Below are 19,095 nucleotides of genomic sequence, written 5' to 3'. Positions count from 1 at the left end.
GCATTTTTCTTTTTTTTTTAAATTGACAGAGGGTGTGCCTGCTCACCAGAGAGAGAAAGAGGGAGAAGGAAGTAAGAGAACACCCCTCATGAGGGACAGCCAGGCCCCTTGTCCTCTATTTCTCCCTGCTTTCCAGATTGTGGGCATCCATGCACATGCACCTAGACTGGTTCTGAAGTCAACGAGTCTGACTCACTGTGCAGTTGGCCATAAGGAATCCAGCCACCTTAACCATCCTAGCACCGGCTGATCCAGCACGAACTTTTGAAAATCCCTCCTACTGTCTCTTATGCTCTTCAAAATTATTCAACATGTATGCTTGGTCATATGTGTAATTGAAAGAGGCACAAAGATGACACCCAAAACTATTACACAATGTAGCTGACTGCTATGACAATAAGTTTAAGATAGTAAAAGAATGCAAGCAGTCAATGGCTCTCCTTGAGGGTGGCAAGCTCGCAAAACCACAGCCATGACAGAGGCTGATATAAATCCAAAGGCCTGGCCCTTCCCAGATGCCCACCTTACCAAGAACCGACTGGACCTCGTTCAGTAATCATGTAACCACAGCAACTTCAGAATGGAGCCAATGAGGCCACTAAAACCCTCAACAGAGGCATCTCTGAGTTCATTATGATGGCTGCAGATGCCTCGCCCCTGGAGATCATCCTTCACCTCCCACTGCTGTGTGAAAATAAGAATGTGTCCTATGTGTTCGTGTGCTCCCGAAAGGCCCTGAGGCAGACCTGTGGTGTCTTCAGGCCTGTGACCACCTGTTCTGTCACCATCAAAGAAGGCTCGCAGCCAAAGCAGCAGATCCAGTCCATTCAGCAGTCCACTGAAAGGCTTAGTCTAAACCTGGCCTCAGCCCCGCCCTCCCAGCTGAACCTTTCCCTGAGCTTGTGTATCCATCTTGGATGTTTGTCTGTAGTATTTACAACTACTTTCGGTTGTTACAAAATATCATAGTACTAAGTCTGGAAAAAAAATAAAAAGAAGAAAAAGAACACAAGCAAAAGGTATTTAAGTCAGATAGCAGAGGAAATCAAGGAAGGATTCAAAAGAAGAAAACAATAAGAAAAAAAAGAAAGGAAATTAAGTAGAAGGCAAAGGAAAGGAATGCATTCCAAGTAAAAGTGTATGTGTGAAACAAGATGCATTTGTATACCTATAGTTTCAATAGGGAGTAACCAAGAGGGTATGTTGTGGGGACCTTCATCCATCCAGAAAGGCAGAACCACGTAGAGAGGGCGAGTAGATGGTGTGGTGGTTAAGGCACTAGACTCCCACACAGTCCATAGTAGTTTGAATCCCAGACCTGGCATCTTGCTTTCTCACTTTCCCCCTTTCATTCTCTCTCTCTCTCTCTCTGGTCAAATCAAAATAATAATAATAATAAATTTAAATTAAATAATTTTTTAAAGAAGAAAATCAACAGAAAAAAGAAGGGCTAGGTCATGAAAATCTTTAGTTAGGAAATTTTGGTGGAAGGTTTATGTAGGAAGCTTGAACTGTATTCTTAAAACTACCTGAAAGTATCAGATTTTAGGCAAGAGAAGTACTGGTTTTAGAAAATTATTCTGCTTTAGAAGATTGTGGCATCGATGCACACAATAAACTAAAGGAATAATAGAGTCACACAACAGTACATTTTAAAAGGGCTGGGGGCCAGCAGATAGCATAGTGGTTAAGGCACTAAACTCTCACATGGCCAACCATGGTTAAGTTCCAGACCCAGCCTCTTGAAACTCATGCTGGATCCAAGTGTATGCGTGCCCGAAATCCCAAGAGGAAAATGGAGAAGGGACTGTGGTGTGGTCATCCTCCCCCTACCCTAGGGTGCGTGTGATTTCTCACTTTCTCTGTCTCTCTGGGGAGCACATGTGCCCTACAGCAAAAATCTCTCTTTTTTTTTTTTTTTAAAAAAAAAGGGGGGGAAGGGGAGTATAAAGAATATCCCTACTCTATGGTACAGAAGTAACAAACTCACAGCTCAAGAATGCTAGATCCCACATGGCAGTGACTACAGTTCAGATTCTCAGTCTGGTGAACTGATAACACACTGGATATCCATATGAGTGCCCAGGATCCAAAGGGCTAAATGACTGCAAGAAGGGGACCATGAGAGAACTACTAGAGACCTGGAAAACTGGCAGAAAAACAGCAGCTTCCAGTAGATACATACTTCTTAAACTCTTATGAGCCATAAAGACTCTCAGAAATACTTCTGGGTATGAAAAGTAAAGGAGGTTCTGCTAATATGAAGGTAAAGGTAACCAACTCATTATAATTTAGATGGTAATGTCATCATTCTGACCTCATTTGAAAACACAGGCTAATGGGACCTTCACGTGTGTATATGCACAGAAAAAGACAGAAGGAATGTATACCCAAACATAAAAATGGTTATCAGTGGGCAGCAAAGTTACAGATGAGTAACACCTTTCATTTTAGCTTATTTTTCCTTTTTTTTTTTAACAATGAACAATGTAAGCAATGGTAAAGTTTTGCATTTGAGAAAACTAATCCTGCAAATGCAAGACAAAGGTTGATAATACATTCTTACACAGAAAGAGTTTTTAAAAATCAGTAAGAAAACATAAGCCTTTAATTTAAAAATATGGAAAAAGGGCATAAAACAGGCACTTCAGAAAAGAAAAAACATACATAGTCATTAAACATTTGAAAAAGTACATCCTCATTAGCAATGAAAATTACATATTAGGATGATAATAAAACCCAAATTTTCATCCAGCCAGATTGGTGTTTGTAAGGATATGAGAGTCTTCATCTATCACCTCTAGGGGTATCAATAAGCACAGTATTTCTGGAAAGACTAACATATACATCCATACTATTTGACCCATGATCCCTACTCTGGAAAAGTATACTAAAGAAATCCTAACAGAAGATTCTTTATCTCTAAGACTATTCATCACACAACCTCCACACCATGAACATCCTGCACCAGAGTGGAATATTTGTTGCAACTGATGAACCTATATTGACACACCATTCACAACCAAATTCTGTCATGTGTATCAGGACTAAATTTTGCTGCTGTACATTCTATATGTTTAAACAAATATATGAAGATATATATCCACCATTACAGTATAATACGGAATCCTGTCACAGTTTTAAAATTCCTCTAAACTCTACCAGTCATCCCTCCCCATCTATGTGTGTGTGTGTATTTAAAGTGGGTTTCTTAAAGACAGCTTAGCGTTCAGTTTGCTTTTTCCATCCCCTATGAAAATCTCAATCTTTTTATGCCTTTTCTTTTTTCAAAGAGAGATTTTTTGCTATAGGATGCATGTGCTCACTGGAGGGACAGAGAGACAGAGAGATAGAAAGCAAGAAATCATCCCCCCAGGAGGGATGGCCATGCTGCAGTCCTTTCTCCTCCATTCTTCTCTCAGGATTTTGGGCATGCATGCACACAGGCCTGGTGTGAGTTTCAAGCCTCTTGGTCAGGGACTTGAACATGGCTGGTCATGTGGGAGTCCAGTGACATAACCATTACACCATCTCCTAGTCCAAACAATCTCAATCTTTCAACAGGTATACTCAGTTCATTGATATTTAATCCAATTATTGATATAGTTAGATTAATATCTACCATATTCTTCACTGCTTTCTATTTCTTGCTCTTATTCTTTTTTAAAAATTTTTGCTACAAGGCATGTGTGCTCACTGGTGTGAGTCAGAAAGAGAGAAAATGAGAAAGCACAGAAACTCCAAACATGAGACATGAACATACTAAAATCCCTTCTCCTCCACTTCTCTCTCCTTTCAGAACCGTGCACGCACAGACAGAGTGCTTTTCAAGTCACTGGGTCTAGTACTTGAACCACATGGTCAGACATGTGGGATCCAGCCACCTTAACCACCACACAACAGACTGGCCCCAGATCCACTTTTAAATGACATTATAGTGCTTCATGGGAGTACAAGTAACTTACGATTACAAAGTAATACTAATATCTCTCTCACTTCCTTCCTCTCAATGCTGCCATTCATTTCACTCATGTATTAGCACCTATTGAGTCATCAGAAAAGTCATGACATATTTTTGTATTCCATGCAAAATATGCACCATGACTTTTTCAATGACCCAATATAAGCACATAAATACATAAGCATATAAAATTGAATACACTGTTATTATTATTTTAAACAAACTTATCTGTTAGATTAATTAAGAAAAACAAGTTTTATCTTCATTTATGTTCTACAATGTACTTCCTTTGTTTATGTAAATCTATATTTCCAGGTATTACTCTTCTATCGTTTATCTGCTTGGTGTTCTCTGAGCTTTCTGGATCTGTGGTTTGGTTTCTGATGTTAAGCTGGGGAAATTCTCACTCATTACTGCTTCAGATAGCACTTCTGTTCCTTTCTCTTTTTCCTCTTCTTCTGGTTTATCTACTGCTTGTGTGTTACACTTTTTACACTTTCCTCACGGTTCTTAGATAATCTGATTTTTTTTTTTTTTTAAGTTTTGATACAGAACACAGGCATTTGCTGGAGACAGAGAGAGAAAGAAAGAAATACCCCACAGCTTCAGGGGAGATGGCCATACCACAATCCCTTCTCCATTCTCCTCTTAGGATTTTGGGCATGCATGCACATGTACCAGGCATGTTTATCAAGTCAACAGGTCCAGGATTGAACTGCACGGCTGACCACGTGGGATCCAGCCACCTTAACTGCCAGGATACCAGCTAGTCCAATATTTTGTTGAAGATTTTTGTGCCTATGTTCATAAGTTATACTGGTCTACAGTTTTCTTTTTTGTACTATCTTTGATTTTGACATCAGCATAACACTGCCTCATAAAAATAAAACTGGGAGTTGTTCTCCCTTTTTTCATTTCCAGGAAGAGAATGTATAAGATTAATCTTTAAAACCTTGGTAGAATTCTCTAGTGAAACCATTTGAGCCTCAAGATTTCATTTTAACAGTATTTTAATTGTAAATGCAGTTCCCTTAACAGTTATAGATTTGTGCAAATTATCTCCTTTTGTATTTTGGGTTGGTGGTTTGTCCTTTTCTATTAATTAGTCCATTTCATCAATATTATCCAATTTATCTGTATATGGCTGTTTATAATATCCCTTTATTGGGACCAGCAGTTGGCATAATGGCTATGTTGCTGGACTCCCATGTAGTCGGCCATGGTTCAAGTCCCAAACTCAGTGGCTTAAACTCACGCTGGACCCATGTGCGTGCATGTCCAGGATCCCAAGAGGAGAATGGAGGAGAAGGGATTGCGATGTGGCCGTCCCCCCTGGGGAGTGATTTCTCACTTTCTGTCTGTCTCTCTGTCTTTCTGGCGAGCGCACGTGCCCTATAGCAAAAATCTCTCCAAAAAACAAATCCCTTTATAATATTTTGGAGAGATTTTCACTATAGGGCGCGTGCGCTCGCCAGACAGACAGAGAGAGACATTAGAGACAGAAAGCAAGAAATCACCCCCCAGGGGGGATGGTCACGCTGCAATCCCTTCTCCTCCATTCTCCTCCCGGGATCTTGGGCACGCACGCACACACGCCCGGCGTGAGTTTTAAGCCACCGGGTCCAGGACGTGAACCGCGGTCGACTACGTGGGAGTCCAGCGACATAGCCATTACGCTAACTGCTGGTTCCCCCTTTATTATACTTTTGACAGCTACAGATCTATCCATGTTTCATTATTAATAGTGATTGTGTCTTCTGTTTTAATTTATTGTTTGTCACTCTTGATAGAAGTTTGTCAATTTTATAGATATTTGTGAAGAACCAGCTTTGTGTATTTCACTCATTTTTCTCTATGGTATTTATCTGCAATTTCACTGACTTCTGTTCTTATCTTTATTTCATTCTTTCTGCTTCTTTGGGTTTATTTTTGTCTTTTTCTAGTTTTTTGAGTTAGGAGCTCTGATTGTTAATTTGGGACTTTTCCTCTTTCCCAATAGAAGTATTTAACTGCTGAAATGTGTTTCTCTAGAACTTGTATTCATTTAGTTCAAGTTGTATCCTGTGGGAATATTAGCAAGCAATTCTCACCCCTTTATCCCAAGAAATTCAGACATCCTGGTTTGCCTGAGATGACCCTAGTTTGTACCTGCTGTTCCAGCAAAATTAATAGCCTCTTCTACCATCAAGATTTAAACAAAACATTATTCAGTTCCTCTATCCAGGAGAGCCTTCAAATATTTGAAAACTAATATTTTCAGTTTTTTTTTATTTAATTTGCTGAAGAGTGCATGTGCCTGCTAGAGAGAAAGAAAGAGAAAGATAAAGAGGGAGAGAGAGAAGGAGAGAAAGTGAAAAAGTACTCTCCATGGGAAATGGTCAGGCTATAATTCCTTCTTCCCCCTTTTGGGATTTCAGGTACACAGACACACACATACACATACACACACACAAGCACACATGCCCATCTGGTGTATTTTTCAAGTTATCAAGTGTGGGACTTGAATCTCATAGCTGGTCATGTGGGATCAGCCACCTTAATCACCACAACACCAGCTGGCCTGACCACAAGTATTTTTATCAAGTTAAACATCTCCTTGCTTTCCTCTATGTTCTTTTTTTTTCTTTTTTTTTTTTTTTAATTACCAGAGGGCACATGCACTTGTTAGAGACAGACAGAGAAAAAGAGAGGAAGTACCCTCCAGTGGGGTCTGATCACAATGAAATCCATTCTCCTCCATTTCTCCATCCTGTCAGATTAGGGACATGCACCCACCTTGTTTTTCAAGCCCCCAGGTCTAGAACTGGAAGTACTGTTGGCCCTGCAGGACCCAGGTCTCTTAACCACTAAGCTATAGAGCTGGCCTTTCAACTGTTCTTAATGTGATATGATTTTTAGGGCCTTCACTAGCCTGATCAATCTTGCTTCTGAATGCACACAGCACATTTACGTTCTAAGAACCTATTGCTTAAACTTCTTTTTGAAGATCTATGTTAATGAAAGATTCTATAATTCCAATTAAAGAACAGAAAGCTATTAATTTCCCTTTGAATACTAGACCTACCTACAGTCATGGAATTACTTCTCTCTGGGTAAAGACCCCTGTCACCTTATACAAATGGTACAGGTTGCAGTCTCACATACCACCAGTAGGTGTCACTCTCTATATATTTTAAATGACTGACGTTTCAATTAATTCATTTATTAATAATTATTCATTTATTGAGTGCCCATTACATGCTAGGCATGATTCTAGATATTGCGAATATAGCAGTGAACAAGAAAGACACAGTCCTGTTCTCATGAAGCTTACAGTCTAGCTATTAATAACTAAATCTGCTTTATTTGTTTTCTATATAAAAGTCTGTAAAGATCTATTCCTAATATAGTACAAGTCAGAACTGTATTTTTCTAAGGTAATAGATAACACTCAAACTAATTCATAAGGGCAACTCCCACGGTACAGAGGTTAAACACTATCTATGCAAAGGAAGCTGGATCCCACATGATTGATGGGTTTGAATCCCTGGGCATGATGCCCAGGATTCTGACAGATAGAGAAATAGAAGAAAGGGTTACAGAATGGCCAGACTCTGCTGGGGGAAAGGCAGGGAGAACCTCATGTGCATTTACACATTTTCTATCTCTGTCTCTGTGTGTCTCATGGGTGCATAAACACACCGTCTCCCCTTCCCCAAAAAAATAAACTCATAAATAAAAAATACTATAATGAAACAATCAGTTAAGTAGTCTTCCGTAGGAGCTAATGTATCCTGTGTATTTTCTAGCCTTTTTAATTATTCAGCACTGCTCTTCCAAACTTCAAGTTTTAAACCTCAAATTTTAGATATTCCTTAGTACAGTGGAAAGGAATCTATCACAAGAAAAATCTGAATTTGAAAAAACTACATACTCATGTTTTACAAGCAGTGACCATGTTACAAATTTAACAGACTGGGACACTGGACTTCCACATGGCCAACTGTGATTTAAGTCCTGGACCCGGTGGCTTCCACTCTCACTTTCTCTCTCTGTCTCTCTGGTGAGTGCACATACCCTATAGTAAAATTAAAATAATGATAATAATAATTAATAAAATTAAATAATTCTTTTTAAAAATGTAGCAGATTAAACAGATTATTTGCAAAGATTATTAATTTTCGGCATCCATATTTGCTTCTCTCTCCTTAGAAAAGTTAAATGTCACCTTCTAAATTCCAACACACTTCCCAGGGTAACAAAGTAAGTTAATCAATTATGCCTCTGAATTTAGGAATTCCTTCAAGGTCAAGTCCTTGTTTAGACAACCCTGTGAAACTCATAGCTGTTACCAGGACTTCAAGGTGACTTACTTATGCATATTGCATAGGAATGAGCATGAAAGGTCACACTTTGTAAAGGAAACAAATGTAAGATATAGGCAGACAGAGCACATCAAGAAGGCATACTGCTTGCACACAAATCCAAGAACCTAGAAACTACTCAATTACTATTTTGTTATCATCTAATCTCAAATAGAATGTGTTCCAAACTGGAAAAGCTAGGGGGGGTAAAAAAAAAAATTTAGGGAATATTTCAGATTTCAGAATCTTTTACTTTTTTTTTTTTTAATTTGCTATAGAGTACATAAACTCGTTAAAAAAGAGACAGAGAGAGGGACCAGCAGTTAGCGTAATGGCTATGTCGCTGGACTCCCACGTAGTTGACCACGGTTCAAGTCCAGACCCGGTGGCTTAAACTCACGCTGGGCATGAGTGCGTGTGTGCCCAAGATCCCGAGAGAATAGAGGAGAAGGGATTGTGGCATGGCCATCCCCTCTGGGGGGTGATTTCTCGCTTTCTGTCTCTCTCTGTTTGACGAGCGCACGTGCCCTATAGCAAAAACCGCTCCAAAAAAAAAAAAAAAAGACAGAGAGAAAGTGAGAGATCACCCCTTCTCTCAAAATTTTCAGCATACATGCTCATGTGCCTGTGTTTTTCAAGCTCCTCGGTCCAGGACTCGAACTATGCAGTCAGCCATGTGGGATCCAGCCACCTTTACTACTAGACTAACTAGCTACCTTTTTTCAGATTCTTAAGAAGACAAAGAAAAAAGCCCTACTGCCTAGAACTCTTCAAGTTCAAAATTGAGAAAAATAGTGATTTTATAAATTTAATAAGACTCTTCACAACTTCACAGAACATCTACCGTAAGGTTCCTTTCAATTGCCTCAAACTATTAGTTACCTATTTTGGTTGCTTGAGATATAGCACATGTTGTTCAGTTTTAGCATGGAATTATAGTCTTATTTTAGAATACAACCATTTGGGACCAGCAGTTAACGTAATGGCTATGTCACTGGACTCCCATGTAGTCAACTATGGTTCAAGTCTCGGACCCGGTAGCTTAAACTCACACCGGGCACGTGTACGTGCGTGCCCAAGATCCTGAGAGGAGAATGAAGGAGAAGGAATTGCAGTGTGGCCATCCCTCCGGGGGATGATTTCTCCCTTTCTGTCTCTCTGTCTTTCTGGCAAGTGCATGCACCCTATAGCAAAAACCTCTCAAAAAAAAAAAAAAAAAAAAAAAACAACCATTCAGTGAACACGAGTTACAAATGAATACTAACCAGCTTCATAAAAGATGGTTAATGGTGGGAAAATACCTAAAATAATTTATATGTCAATATTAAACAGGTATTTTCTTTTACTTTTTATGGTAAAGTGGTGGTTGATTAAATATATTTAAAACAGTTCACTGTCTATGATTTGTAAATGATACTTATAAACTTTATGACAGGCCCAATACTGTTAATATTTGGCATATCTGATATGTTACCAAATTTGCCTATACTTAATGGCAAATACCTCTGCTAGATCCTTATTTTTATTCCAAATATAAAAGTCTGTGTGTATGTGTGTGTGTGTATGGTAAGAGGGCTTCATGTATTGCAAAAGGCACAATTTTTGAAGTCACAAAAATTGAGGTACCCTAAATTAGCTATGTGACTCTGGGCAAGTTGCTTAACCTGTTCTAAACATCACCTTCCCATCAAGATGCAAATAATAGGACTGTGAGGACTAAGCTGTTTTTCGTAAACGCCTAATACAGAGACAGATACACAGTAGGTGCTCAATAAATGGTAGTTATTATGGAACATCACTTTTGTTTTTGACCGTTAGAATGACTATATCAATTAATGTTGAGCAACTACTGATTCACAAACTTAACTCACACAAAATGCACCTTTACCCTGCTATAACACTTTTATAAAACCAAACCCCTTACTCAACTGAATGCCAACAAATATGCACCTTTTCCTTTAGCTCAAATATATTTTGCATGACCTTATATGAATTGCTTAGATAAAAGCTTTTTCTCTTCTGCTTTTGTTATTTTAAAGTGCAGATGCATTTGAGTCATTTTCTCCTTTTGTTTCATATCCTTAAGATCCAAAGCTTCAAAGACAGAATGTCAGCATGCAGTCGATTTATGAGTGAACTCTTGAAGAGACACTGAAGAATTACCTTGTCAATCACCCCAAGGACTCTGAAGGCCTTCAGCTCCTCGGCAGGGCTCCTTAGGTTCCAAGGGGGCCTTGAACTTAGTGATCCTGGAGGCTAATGGAAGATATCAAAGATTATACATCAATCAGGGAGGTACTTGAAGGAAGACTGCCTGCTGAAGCAAATGCCAGGCCAAAGGAAACTAAATTTATCATAAATCAGAGAATGGCAAGATGAAAGGAAGAAGTTTCTGTTTGTCTGTAATGTAAAAGAAAAAAATAAAAAATAAAGAAAATCAAAAAGAAAAGGCAAGAAAAAAGTTGCAAGTAAATAAATCATAACATTGAAAACAAAATTTTAAAAAGAAAAATTAATGAGCTGATATAGCTTCTAGAGCAATAATTCAGAACTGTACTGCTACCATGAAACTCTGTAACAAATAAATAACTGGGCCAACAGTCAATCACAGCCTTATATTTACCCCAGATGGCTCGAGAGTAATTTAGCATGGAAAGTACTAAATACAATGTAGTAAGGAATAAATTTGGACAGAGATGGACACAAGCATTTCCTTACATCATGAAATCAGTCTTTTAATATTACTTTATAGATATATGCTGTGTGTTTTAAGAGGGATTGGCAGATTCAAGTTCAACCAGAAAAAAATAAATACTGAGGAAAATTATAAAACTCCATCATATAGACAGTAATCATTAAATTGAGGGTTAAGAAATTATTTACAGGAGAAATTTTTCTTCAAATATTGGAACAGCTGTATCTGTTAATTACAAAGAATATGGGCGGGGGGGTGGATCAGTAGATAGAGGAATGGGTATTTCAGTACCACACGAAATTAAAAAGTAATCCTGGGACCAGAAGTGGCGTGGAGATTAAGGCGCTGGATTCCACATGGCCAGCTGTGTGATTCAAGCCCCAGACCCAGCAGCCTGACAATCATGCCAGGCGCACCTGCATGCATGGCCAAAATCCTGGGAGAAAACTGGAGGAGAAGGGACTGCAGCATGGCCGTCCGCCAGTGGGAAGATTTCTCACTTTCTCTCTCTCTCGCTCACACAAGCGCATGCACCTTATAGCAAAAACTAAAGAAAACATCAGTAACTCCAACTTCCACCTACTGTTTTTCACTTTTCCTTATATAAAACAAACCATGAGATTAGATAAACTCTAAGAATACCTCCACATGGCATTTACAACAGAAAATACCACCGTGTTAATCCTTATATTTCAATGCTGTTGCAAAGGAGAACAGGAGACATAAGGACTTATACACTGAGAGCAGACTTACTGCTATAAAAAAATCTGTTAGAGTATAGAAGAAACATTTCGACCCCATGATTAATTGAGCATCGAGGTAAGAGAATTACTGAGATACCATATTTGGTACTTCAAGTCCCTATGCTGACCAACATCGCTAGGCCAAGAACCTTGCGGAACAGGAAATGAATCTTATTCATCTTCATATCAGCAATGCCTATCATGCTGTTAGTGTTTCCTCGGATGAAGTCAAAAAGCAGAAATGAGAAGGAAAAGGAAAGAAACAAGGACGAGGGATTGCCTGGATAAATTTGGTATCATTTGTAACTAAGAAAATTACCACTTGTCAATTTTTCTACAAGCAGCAATGCTAATTGCTTTCAAGTAATTTTTTGTTTTGTTTTTAGATTTAACAAAAGCAAAAACTAATTTCAGTGTACCTGAAAGGGTGACATATGGTTATAAAAAGAGAGATTTTTCATTTAATAAAGATACTTCAGAAAGTTGGTGATACTTGGAACCAGCAGTTAGCGTAATGACTATGTCACTGGACTCCCACATAGTCGACCACGGTTCGCGTCCCAGACCCGGTGGCTTAAAACTCACGGCGGGCGCGTGTGCGTGCATGCCCAAGATCCCGAGAAGAGAATGGAGGAGAAGGGATTGCGGCGTGACCATCCCCCCCTGGGGGGTGATTTCTCGCTTTCTGTCTCTATGTCTCTGTCTGTCTGGCGAACGCACGCGCCCTATAGCGAAAATCTCTCAAAAAAAAAATAAAAGAAAAAAAGAAAGTTGGTGATACTGAGCAACTGGACTGAGCAATAATTATTTTACAAGTTTATTTAATATATACTTCTTGGAAATGTTTCAAAAAATAATCTCTAATTTCATGAGGTCTGGATAAGATGCCATAAAAAACATATCTGTGCCTCCCTAAAAGCATAAAATCTTAAAGGAATTTTTTAAATTATAAAGACACTTAGCAGGGGCCAGCAGATGGCATGGTAGTTAAGGTGCTGGACTTCCACATGGCTGACTGCAGTTCAAATCCCATACCTGGTGGCTTGCTTTTTCCCTCTCTCACTCACTCTCTGGTAAATTAAAATAATAATAACAATAAATAATTTTTTAAATATAAAGACACTTAGCAAGATATTTTAATATTATACATGTAAATAGACATAAAACAGAAATAATCTCTCTTATCTAATTTATATATAATATCCCAAGTGTTTACTTACAGAAAGTTATTATCATCATTCCCCTTTTCCAGATTAATAATTAATAGGTCAGAATGGTGGGGTGTTGGTGTGTGGTGAGAGAGAGATACAGTGGAAGATTCCAGACAAGGAACTCCCATACTTTAATGCTTGCAGTCTTTCTACTAAACCACACCTTCTGATCATTAAAAATTTGTCTACCTTCCTCTGCTTCATTATCAAGAAAGAGTAAGAACTACTTGTTAGGGACCAGGAGTTGGCGTAATGGCTATGTCGTTGGACTCCCATGTAGTCGACCATGGTTCAAGTCCCAGACCCGGTGGCTTAAAACTCACGCCGGGCGCGTGTGCATGCGTGCCCAAGATCCCGAGAGGAGAATGGAGGAGAAGGGATTGTGGTGTGGCCATTCCCCCTGGGGGGTGATTTCTTGCTTTCTGTCTCTGTCTCTCTCTATCTTTCTGGAGAGTGCATGCACCCTTATAGCAAAAACCTCTCCAAAAAAAAAAAAGACTGCTTGTGATTCTGGCAAAAGAAATGGGAGAGGAAAGTCACAGAGGAAAAAAACTATTTTAAATAATATTTTATCCCTTCCATTTGCATGTGAAAATATAGCTAAATGCCTCCAACATCCCTATCTCCTATTGTACCGTCTTATTCATGGATATCACTGGACCTTTCAGTTCCCCCAAAAAATTAGTGCCTCGGTTAGGCAATTTTAACAGGAAAAAAAAAAAGATAAAATCTCTACTTCACCATTCAATAAATAATTACCATGTATCTACTACATGCATGCACACTAACTGAATAGAAGATAAATCATCAAAAGACATGATTCATAACTTCAAGGAGTTCACAATTTATTTGAAGAAGACAAATACATGAAAAAGTTAAATAATAATAAAACATTCTTTTAAAAATACAGAACAAGGGAACAGCAGATGGCATTAACAGTTATGTTGCTGGACTACCCACGTAGGTGACCACGGTTCAAGTCCCAGACCCGGCAGCTTAAAACTCATGCCTGGAGTGTGTGCATGTATGTCCGCCCAAAATCCCAAGAGGAGAATGGAGGAGAAGCGACTGCGGCATGACCACTGACCCTGGGGGGAGGGGGGTGATTTCTCACTTTCTGTCTCTCTGGTGAGGACACATGCCCTATAGCAAAAATCTCTCTCTCTAAAAAAAAAAAAAAAAAAAGGAGTAAGTCATTAATTAGTATATGATAAACTATGGTACCAGAAAGAAGTGGTACTAAAGGTGATTTTAAATACTATGTGGAAATTAGGTTAGAAAAAGGATATTATGAACAGAATTGGAAAGGCACTGGCCTGGTGAGAAAAAATGTTTAGAGAAGAGAGGAAAATCAAATTTGGTATACAATCAGGACCTGATTTTATGAACCTTGAATGCCAAGAAAGTCTAGACTATATTTTCCAGTCTAGACAACACATTTTTGTATGAGAATTAACCCAATGGAAACAGCAATTTAATAAGGCTACTTCTCCAAAGATGGGAATGGTGAAAATGGGGCAAGACCAAAAGCAAAGTGATCATTAAAGTTCTCCTACTTTAACCATCTCTGAAAGTTTAAGATCAGAGAAATGAACAAAGAACGATCATGAAATAAAATCATCAATTAAAAAAAAACCTTGCATTTCTTATATGCAGCATTTATATTGGATAGAATCCTATAGATCTATTCCTTTCTTCGGATGGCAAAAGGAAACATAAATCCACAGAATTTTAAGAACAGAAAGAGACTTTAGAGACAAAGTTCAATATTCTCACTTTTTTTTTCAGATGAGAAAACAGAGACACAGCAAGATGAAGCAATCTAAGATGATAAAACTAGGTTAATGGCTAAGAGGGGACAAAATCTCATAAAATAACGCTGTCGCGAGAAACTTCAGCCCATTATAAATGGAGAGCAGATAGCATATTTCTAGGAAACATGGCTGATTTCTCTAAAGAAATAAGTAAAATCTTCACTTTATGACCTACTGTAGCAGAAGATGCCTAGAGATGCAAAGAGTAGTTGCATTTATCTCTACCTGGACTAAAGACGGGCACGGCGGGGAGAGAGGCATGAATGTATAATGATCCAACAATCTTCGAAAGCTGAAGCAAGCCCGTATCCCTCGGCTGGTCGGGCCGTGGCAGATGTCTCTCACAGCTCTTCTCGACACTGTGCTCCCTGGCGATCAACCTGTGGATTGGCGTTACTGGCACACTAGCTAAAACCTACTTCCTATTTCTCCTCTCCATTCTCCAAAAGGCTAAGTGAAGCAGCCCTTTATTTCTGTTTTGGGTTGGTTTTGTTTTGTTTTTCAAAAGCTGCTGTTTCTCCTGCCCACAGTCTTCTCCACCTGATATTATCCCCCTGGTCCTAAAGAGATCTATTCTTACCAATCTCTTGGTGTGGTACTTCTCAAACTTCAATGCGTGTGCACATCCTGTGAGAACACTGTTAGGATTTAATAGGTCTAAGGTAGGGACCTGAAATTCTCCATTTCCAACAAGCTTGCAGGTGAGACTCATGCTGCTGGTTCACCAAGCACATTTGCAGTAGGTTACCTACTCTTCAAAAAGCCCCAGAGAAAGTCACCATTATTGGGGAAAAGTATTAACGAAGGGCAAAAGGAAAGCATCCAGGAATCTAACTACACTAAGGCTCCTAACTTAGTTTCACCTACAGCTTTTTGGTTTTGCAAAGACGTTGACAGACAAACTAACCCTAATACCCAGTCTCCCAAGCCTCACTTAGGTCGCATTTCAAGCCTGACACTTAATTGCAGTCCTATTATTGATAATGACTGTCCCTGTAGCTGTCTCTGGTTAGCCCCGGTCTCACTGAAGGTGAAAGAATGCTTGTTCTAAAATATTTTCTAAAGAAGAATGGAAAAATGCCAACTAATAATATAGCAAACAAAATGCACAGCAGAAAAATGCCTGCGATAGTATTATGGCAAGTGTACTCGAAATCTATAGAATACTTAGGAAAGGCATACATTTTATATAATAATCTTCAACCATACCTTGTAATTGCATGATAAAAATGTATTCATAGTTCAGAAACTACACAGTCTTTTCTGTTCTAAATTTAGCTCATTTATTATCTTTATTTAAACTTCATTGATCTGAGGTTTAAAATTCTTACAGTTAAAAATAGCAAAAACACTATTCAAAGTCTTTTTCCAGGAACATCCCCTTTCAATATTAACTCTTTAATAATTCAAAGGCATCTACAATTAAAAAGAAGAGGAAATCTGTCTTCTTCAGTTAGTAGTTCACTTTTACTTCAAACAGAGTTCATTTCCTTTTTATGTGAAAACTGCATAAGTGATTTTTTTCCCTTTCTGTCCTTTTTGAAAAGGATATTAATATAAATGACTGGGAAGTTCAGAACTTTTTTATTTACTACATTAAGTGCCTCTAAAGTTCAATAAAACAAAGCTTAAACCACCACAGAAAGCTTGGACAGAAGCCTAGCCACGGTGGAATAATGCCACTGTTTGATGCCACTACTCATGAGGCCAAGGCCATGGAGGAGGTTGGGGTTCAATTTCCCGCCCACCTTAAAAAGCCAAGCACAGGGACCAGCAGGTGGCGTGGCGGTTAAGGCGCTGGACATGCTCACATGGCCAACCAGGGTTCAAGTCCTGAATCTGGTGACTTGCTTTCTCATTTTCTCTCTCTCTCTCACTCTCCCCCCCTGTCTCTGGTCAAATTAAAAAAAAAAAAAAATCAATGAATGAATAAATAAAATAAAATAAATAATTTAAAAAAAAAAAAAAGCCAGGCACAGTAGTTTGTGCCTGTGGTCCTAGCTACTCAGAATACTGAGGCAAGAGGAACATGACAGAGCAAGACACTGACTTAAATAGTGAAGGGAATAAAGACTTAAACAATTTTGGAGATCAAAAAGGATTTCCTTTTTTCTTAACTAGGCTAGAAATAAATCCTTGTATATTTACTCAAAAAAAAGCATCTGTTTTGTGCATAATTTGAGCTAAAAGAACCTAAGAAATCATTTGAACCAATCTTCTCATTGGTTGACCGTAATTCAGGCCCAGGCCCAGCCCCATAGCCTAGCATACTGGATCCCACATGGTTGATCGTGCAATTTAAATCCCTGATGGTTAAAAATAAACATGCCCTTAGGACCAGCAGTTGGCATAGTGGCTATGTCGGTGGACTCCCACGTAGTCAACTACGGTTCAAGTCCCGGACCCAATGGCTTAAACTCAAGCCAGGCGTGTGTGCGTGCATGCCCAAGATCCTGAGAGGAGAATGGAGGAGAAGGGGTTGCGGCATGGCCATCCCTCTGAGGGGTGATTTCTTGCTTTCTGTCTCTGTCTTTCTGGTGAGCACATGTGCCCTATAGCAAAAACGTGTCCAAAAAAAAAAAAAATGCCTAGAGCTTGTGCAGATGCACAATGCATATCCAAAATCCCAAAAGAATAGAAAAATGGAGAACATGGGATTGTGGCCAGACCATGCCCCACTGTGGGACTGCTTTATCCCTCCCCTTCTCTCTCTCTCTCTCTCTCTCTTTTCTCTCTGCCAAACATGCAAGCTCTGTGTCAGGAAAGAAGGAAGGGAGGGAGGGAGGAAAATGGATTTAGACACAAAGATGGTTAAAGAGGATACATAAGGAACCTGCCAAGCCAATCATAAATCTCTGGAAGACATTTAACTTAAATTAAATTATAGATAAGAAAATAATCGAGATGGGACCAGGTGGTAGCATAGTGGAGTACAACTGGACGTATGTGGGAGGGTACTATGTTTGTGTCCCAGGACCTCCCTGAGCATGCCAGTGCACATGTATGTGCTTGTGATCTGGGCCAGGTAAGACATAGGGGTGGACTGCAGAGTGAAGATCCTACTTGGGGTACCTCTCCCCATCAGAAGAAATAAACAAACAAATTTTTCTTTAAAGAAAAAAAGAAAGAAAGAAATCAAGTACACCCCTGACCAATAAGAGTCAGTCTTAATAGAATAACCTAAAAAAGGGAAAACAAAAAGCAAATGTTTATGATAAAAGAAAAATGTCATGCCAATTCTCCTCTAGCATCCTTGCTTGAGAACAGAAAAACATCGTATATATTGGATTCAGTAGGCAAACCTTTTTACCTTTTCTGATACAGCTTTCCATTATGTCACCTGCTCCCACCACTCTCTATAACTTGAGTTCCTGCACTACGTACATATGTAGGTCCTCAATTAAGCTACACGGTTTGTTAGAGTACAGACTGTCATCTTTTGCACAGTTCCAACTATCTATTAATAGTTTGACACTACATACGGAAATCTTAACAGATGCTTACTGAATTCATATATAACCTACTATAATCTGCTGACCTAACTTAGATTTCTTCAGTTTATTTTCATTAGAAACTATAGTTGAAGGAACATCCTGACTGACATATTTCAGGATTCTAGTCTCCAAGTCAAAAACTATATAGGAGGCTTTATATATTTCTTTGTCTAAGGAATGAATGCTCCCTAAAAGTGCCTATGGACAACTGGGACCAGAAGATGCCATAATGGTTACATCACTGGACTACCATGTAGTCAACCACGGTTTGAGTCCCAGACCCGATGGTTTAAAACTCATGCTGAGGGTTGGTGGCCGCATCTGAGCAGCAGACGCAAAGATGCAGATCTTCGTGAAGACCCTGACGGGCAAGACCATCACCCTCAAGGTCAGGCCCAGTGACACCATCGAGAATGTCAAGGCCAAAATCCAAGACAAGGAGGGCATCCCACCCAACCAGCAGCGTCTGATATTTGCCGGCAAACAGCTGGAAGATGGCCGCACTCTTTCTGACTATAACATCCAGAAAGAGTCCACCCTCCATCTGGTGCTGCGTGTGCGAGGCGGCATCATAGAGCCCTCCCTGTGCCAGCTCGCCCAGAAGTACAACTGCGACAAGATGATCTGCCACAAGTGTTATGCGCGCCTGCATCCCCATGCCCTCAACTGCCGCAAGAAGAAATGCAGCCACACCAACAACCTGCGTCCCAAGAAGGTCAAATAAGGCCCCTCCCCGCAGGGCAGCCCCTGCCCGAGCCCCATGGCCCTGCGGCCTCAATAAAGTCCCCCTCATTGACTGGAGCAGTAAATGGCGTGGCCCGGGCGGGGTGTCCC

At 39.5% G+C, this 19,095-nt stretch overlaps 2 protein-coding genes and 1 pseudogene across 2 annotated transcripts in view; 2 read left to right on the top strand and 1 right to left on the bottom strand.

Annotated features, from left to right (window-relative positions):
- Nucleotides 1-19,095, bottom strand: part of RPS6KC1 (ribosomal protein S6 kinase C1) — a 180,031-nt gene that overhangs the window by 75,208 nt on the left and 85,728 nt on the right. The window contains 1 exon segment of the mRNA XM_006172351.1: nucleotides 10,468-10,560. Coding sequence (XP_006172413.1) covers nucleotides 10,468-10,560 — 93 coding nt within the window.
- Nucleotides 105-1,002, top strand: LOC102488783 (NHP2-like protein 1 pseudogene; annotated as a pseudogene).
- LOC102489199 (ubiquitin-like) lies at nucleotides 18,531-19,062 on the top strand. Its single transcript, XM_014582204.2, has one exon. It carries the CDS (start codon nucleotides 18,602-18,604, stop codon nucleotides 18,983-18,985), a length of 384 nt encoding a protein of 127 aa, XP_014437690.1. The 5' UTR covers nucleotides 18,531-18,601; the 3' UTR covers nucleotides 18,986-19,062.

Source organism: Tupaia chinensis, unplaced genomic scaffold, assembly GCF_000334495.1.
Source record: "Tupaia chinensis unplaced genomic scaffold, TupChi_1.0 Scaffold142846_1, whole genome shotgun sequence".
NCBI lineage: Eukaryota > Metazoa > Chordata > Mammalia > Scandentia > Tupaiidae > Tupaia > Tupaia belangeri.
This window is presented reverse-complemented; position numbering and strand designations above follow the sequence as displayed.

Excerpts from the sequence above, each read along its gene's own strand:
- LOC102489199 (XM_014582204.2), top strand. The coding sequence starts at position 18,602 with ATGCAGATCTTCGTGAAGACCCTGACGGGCAAGACCATCACCCTCAAG.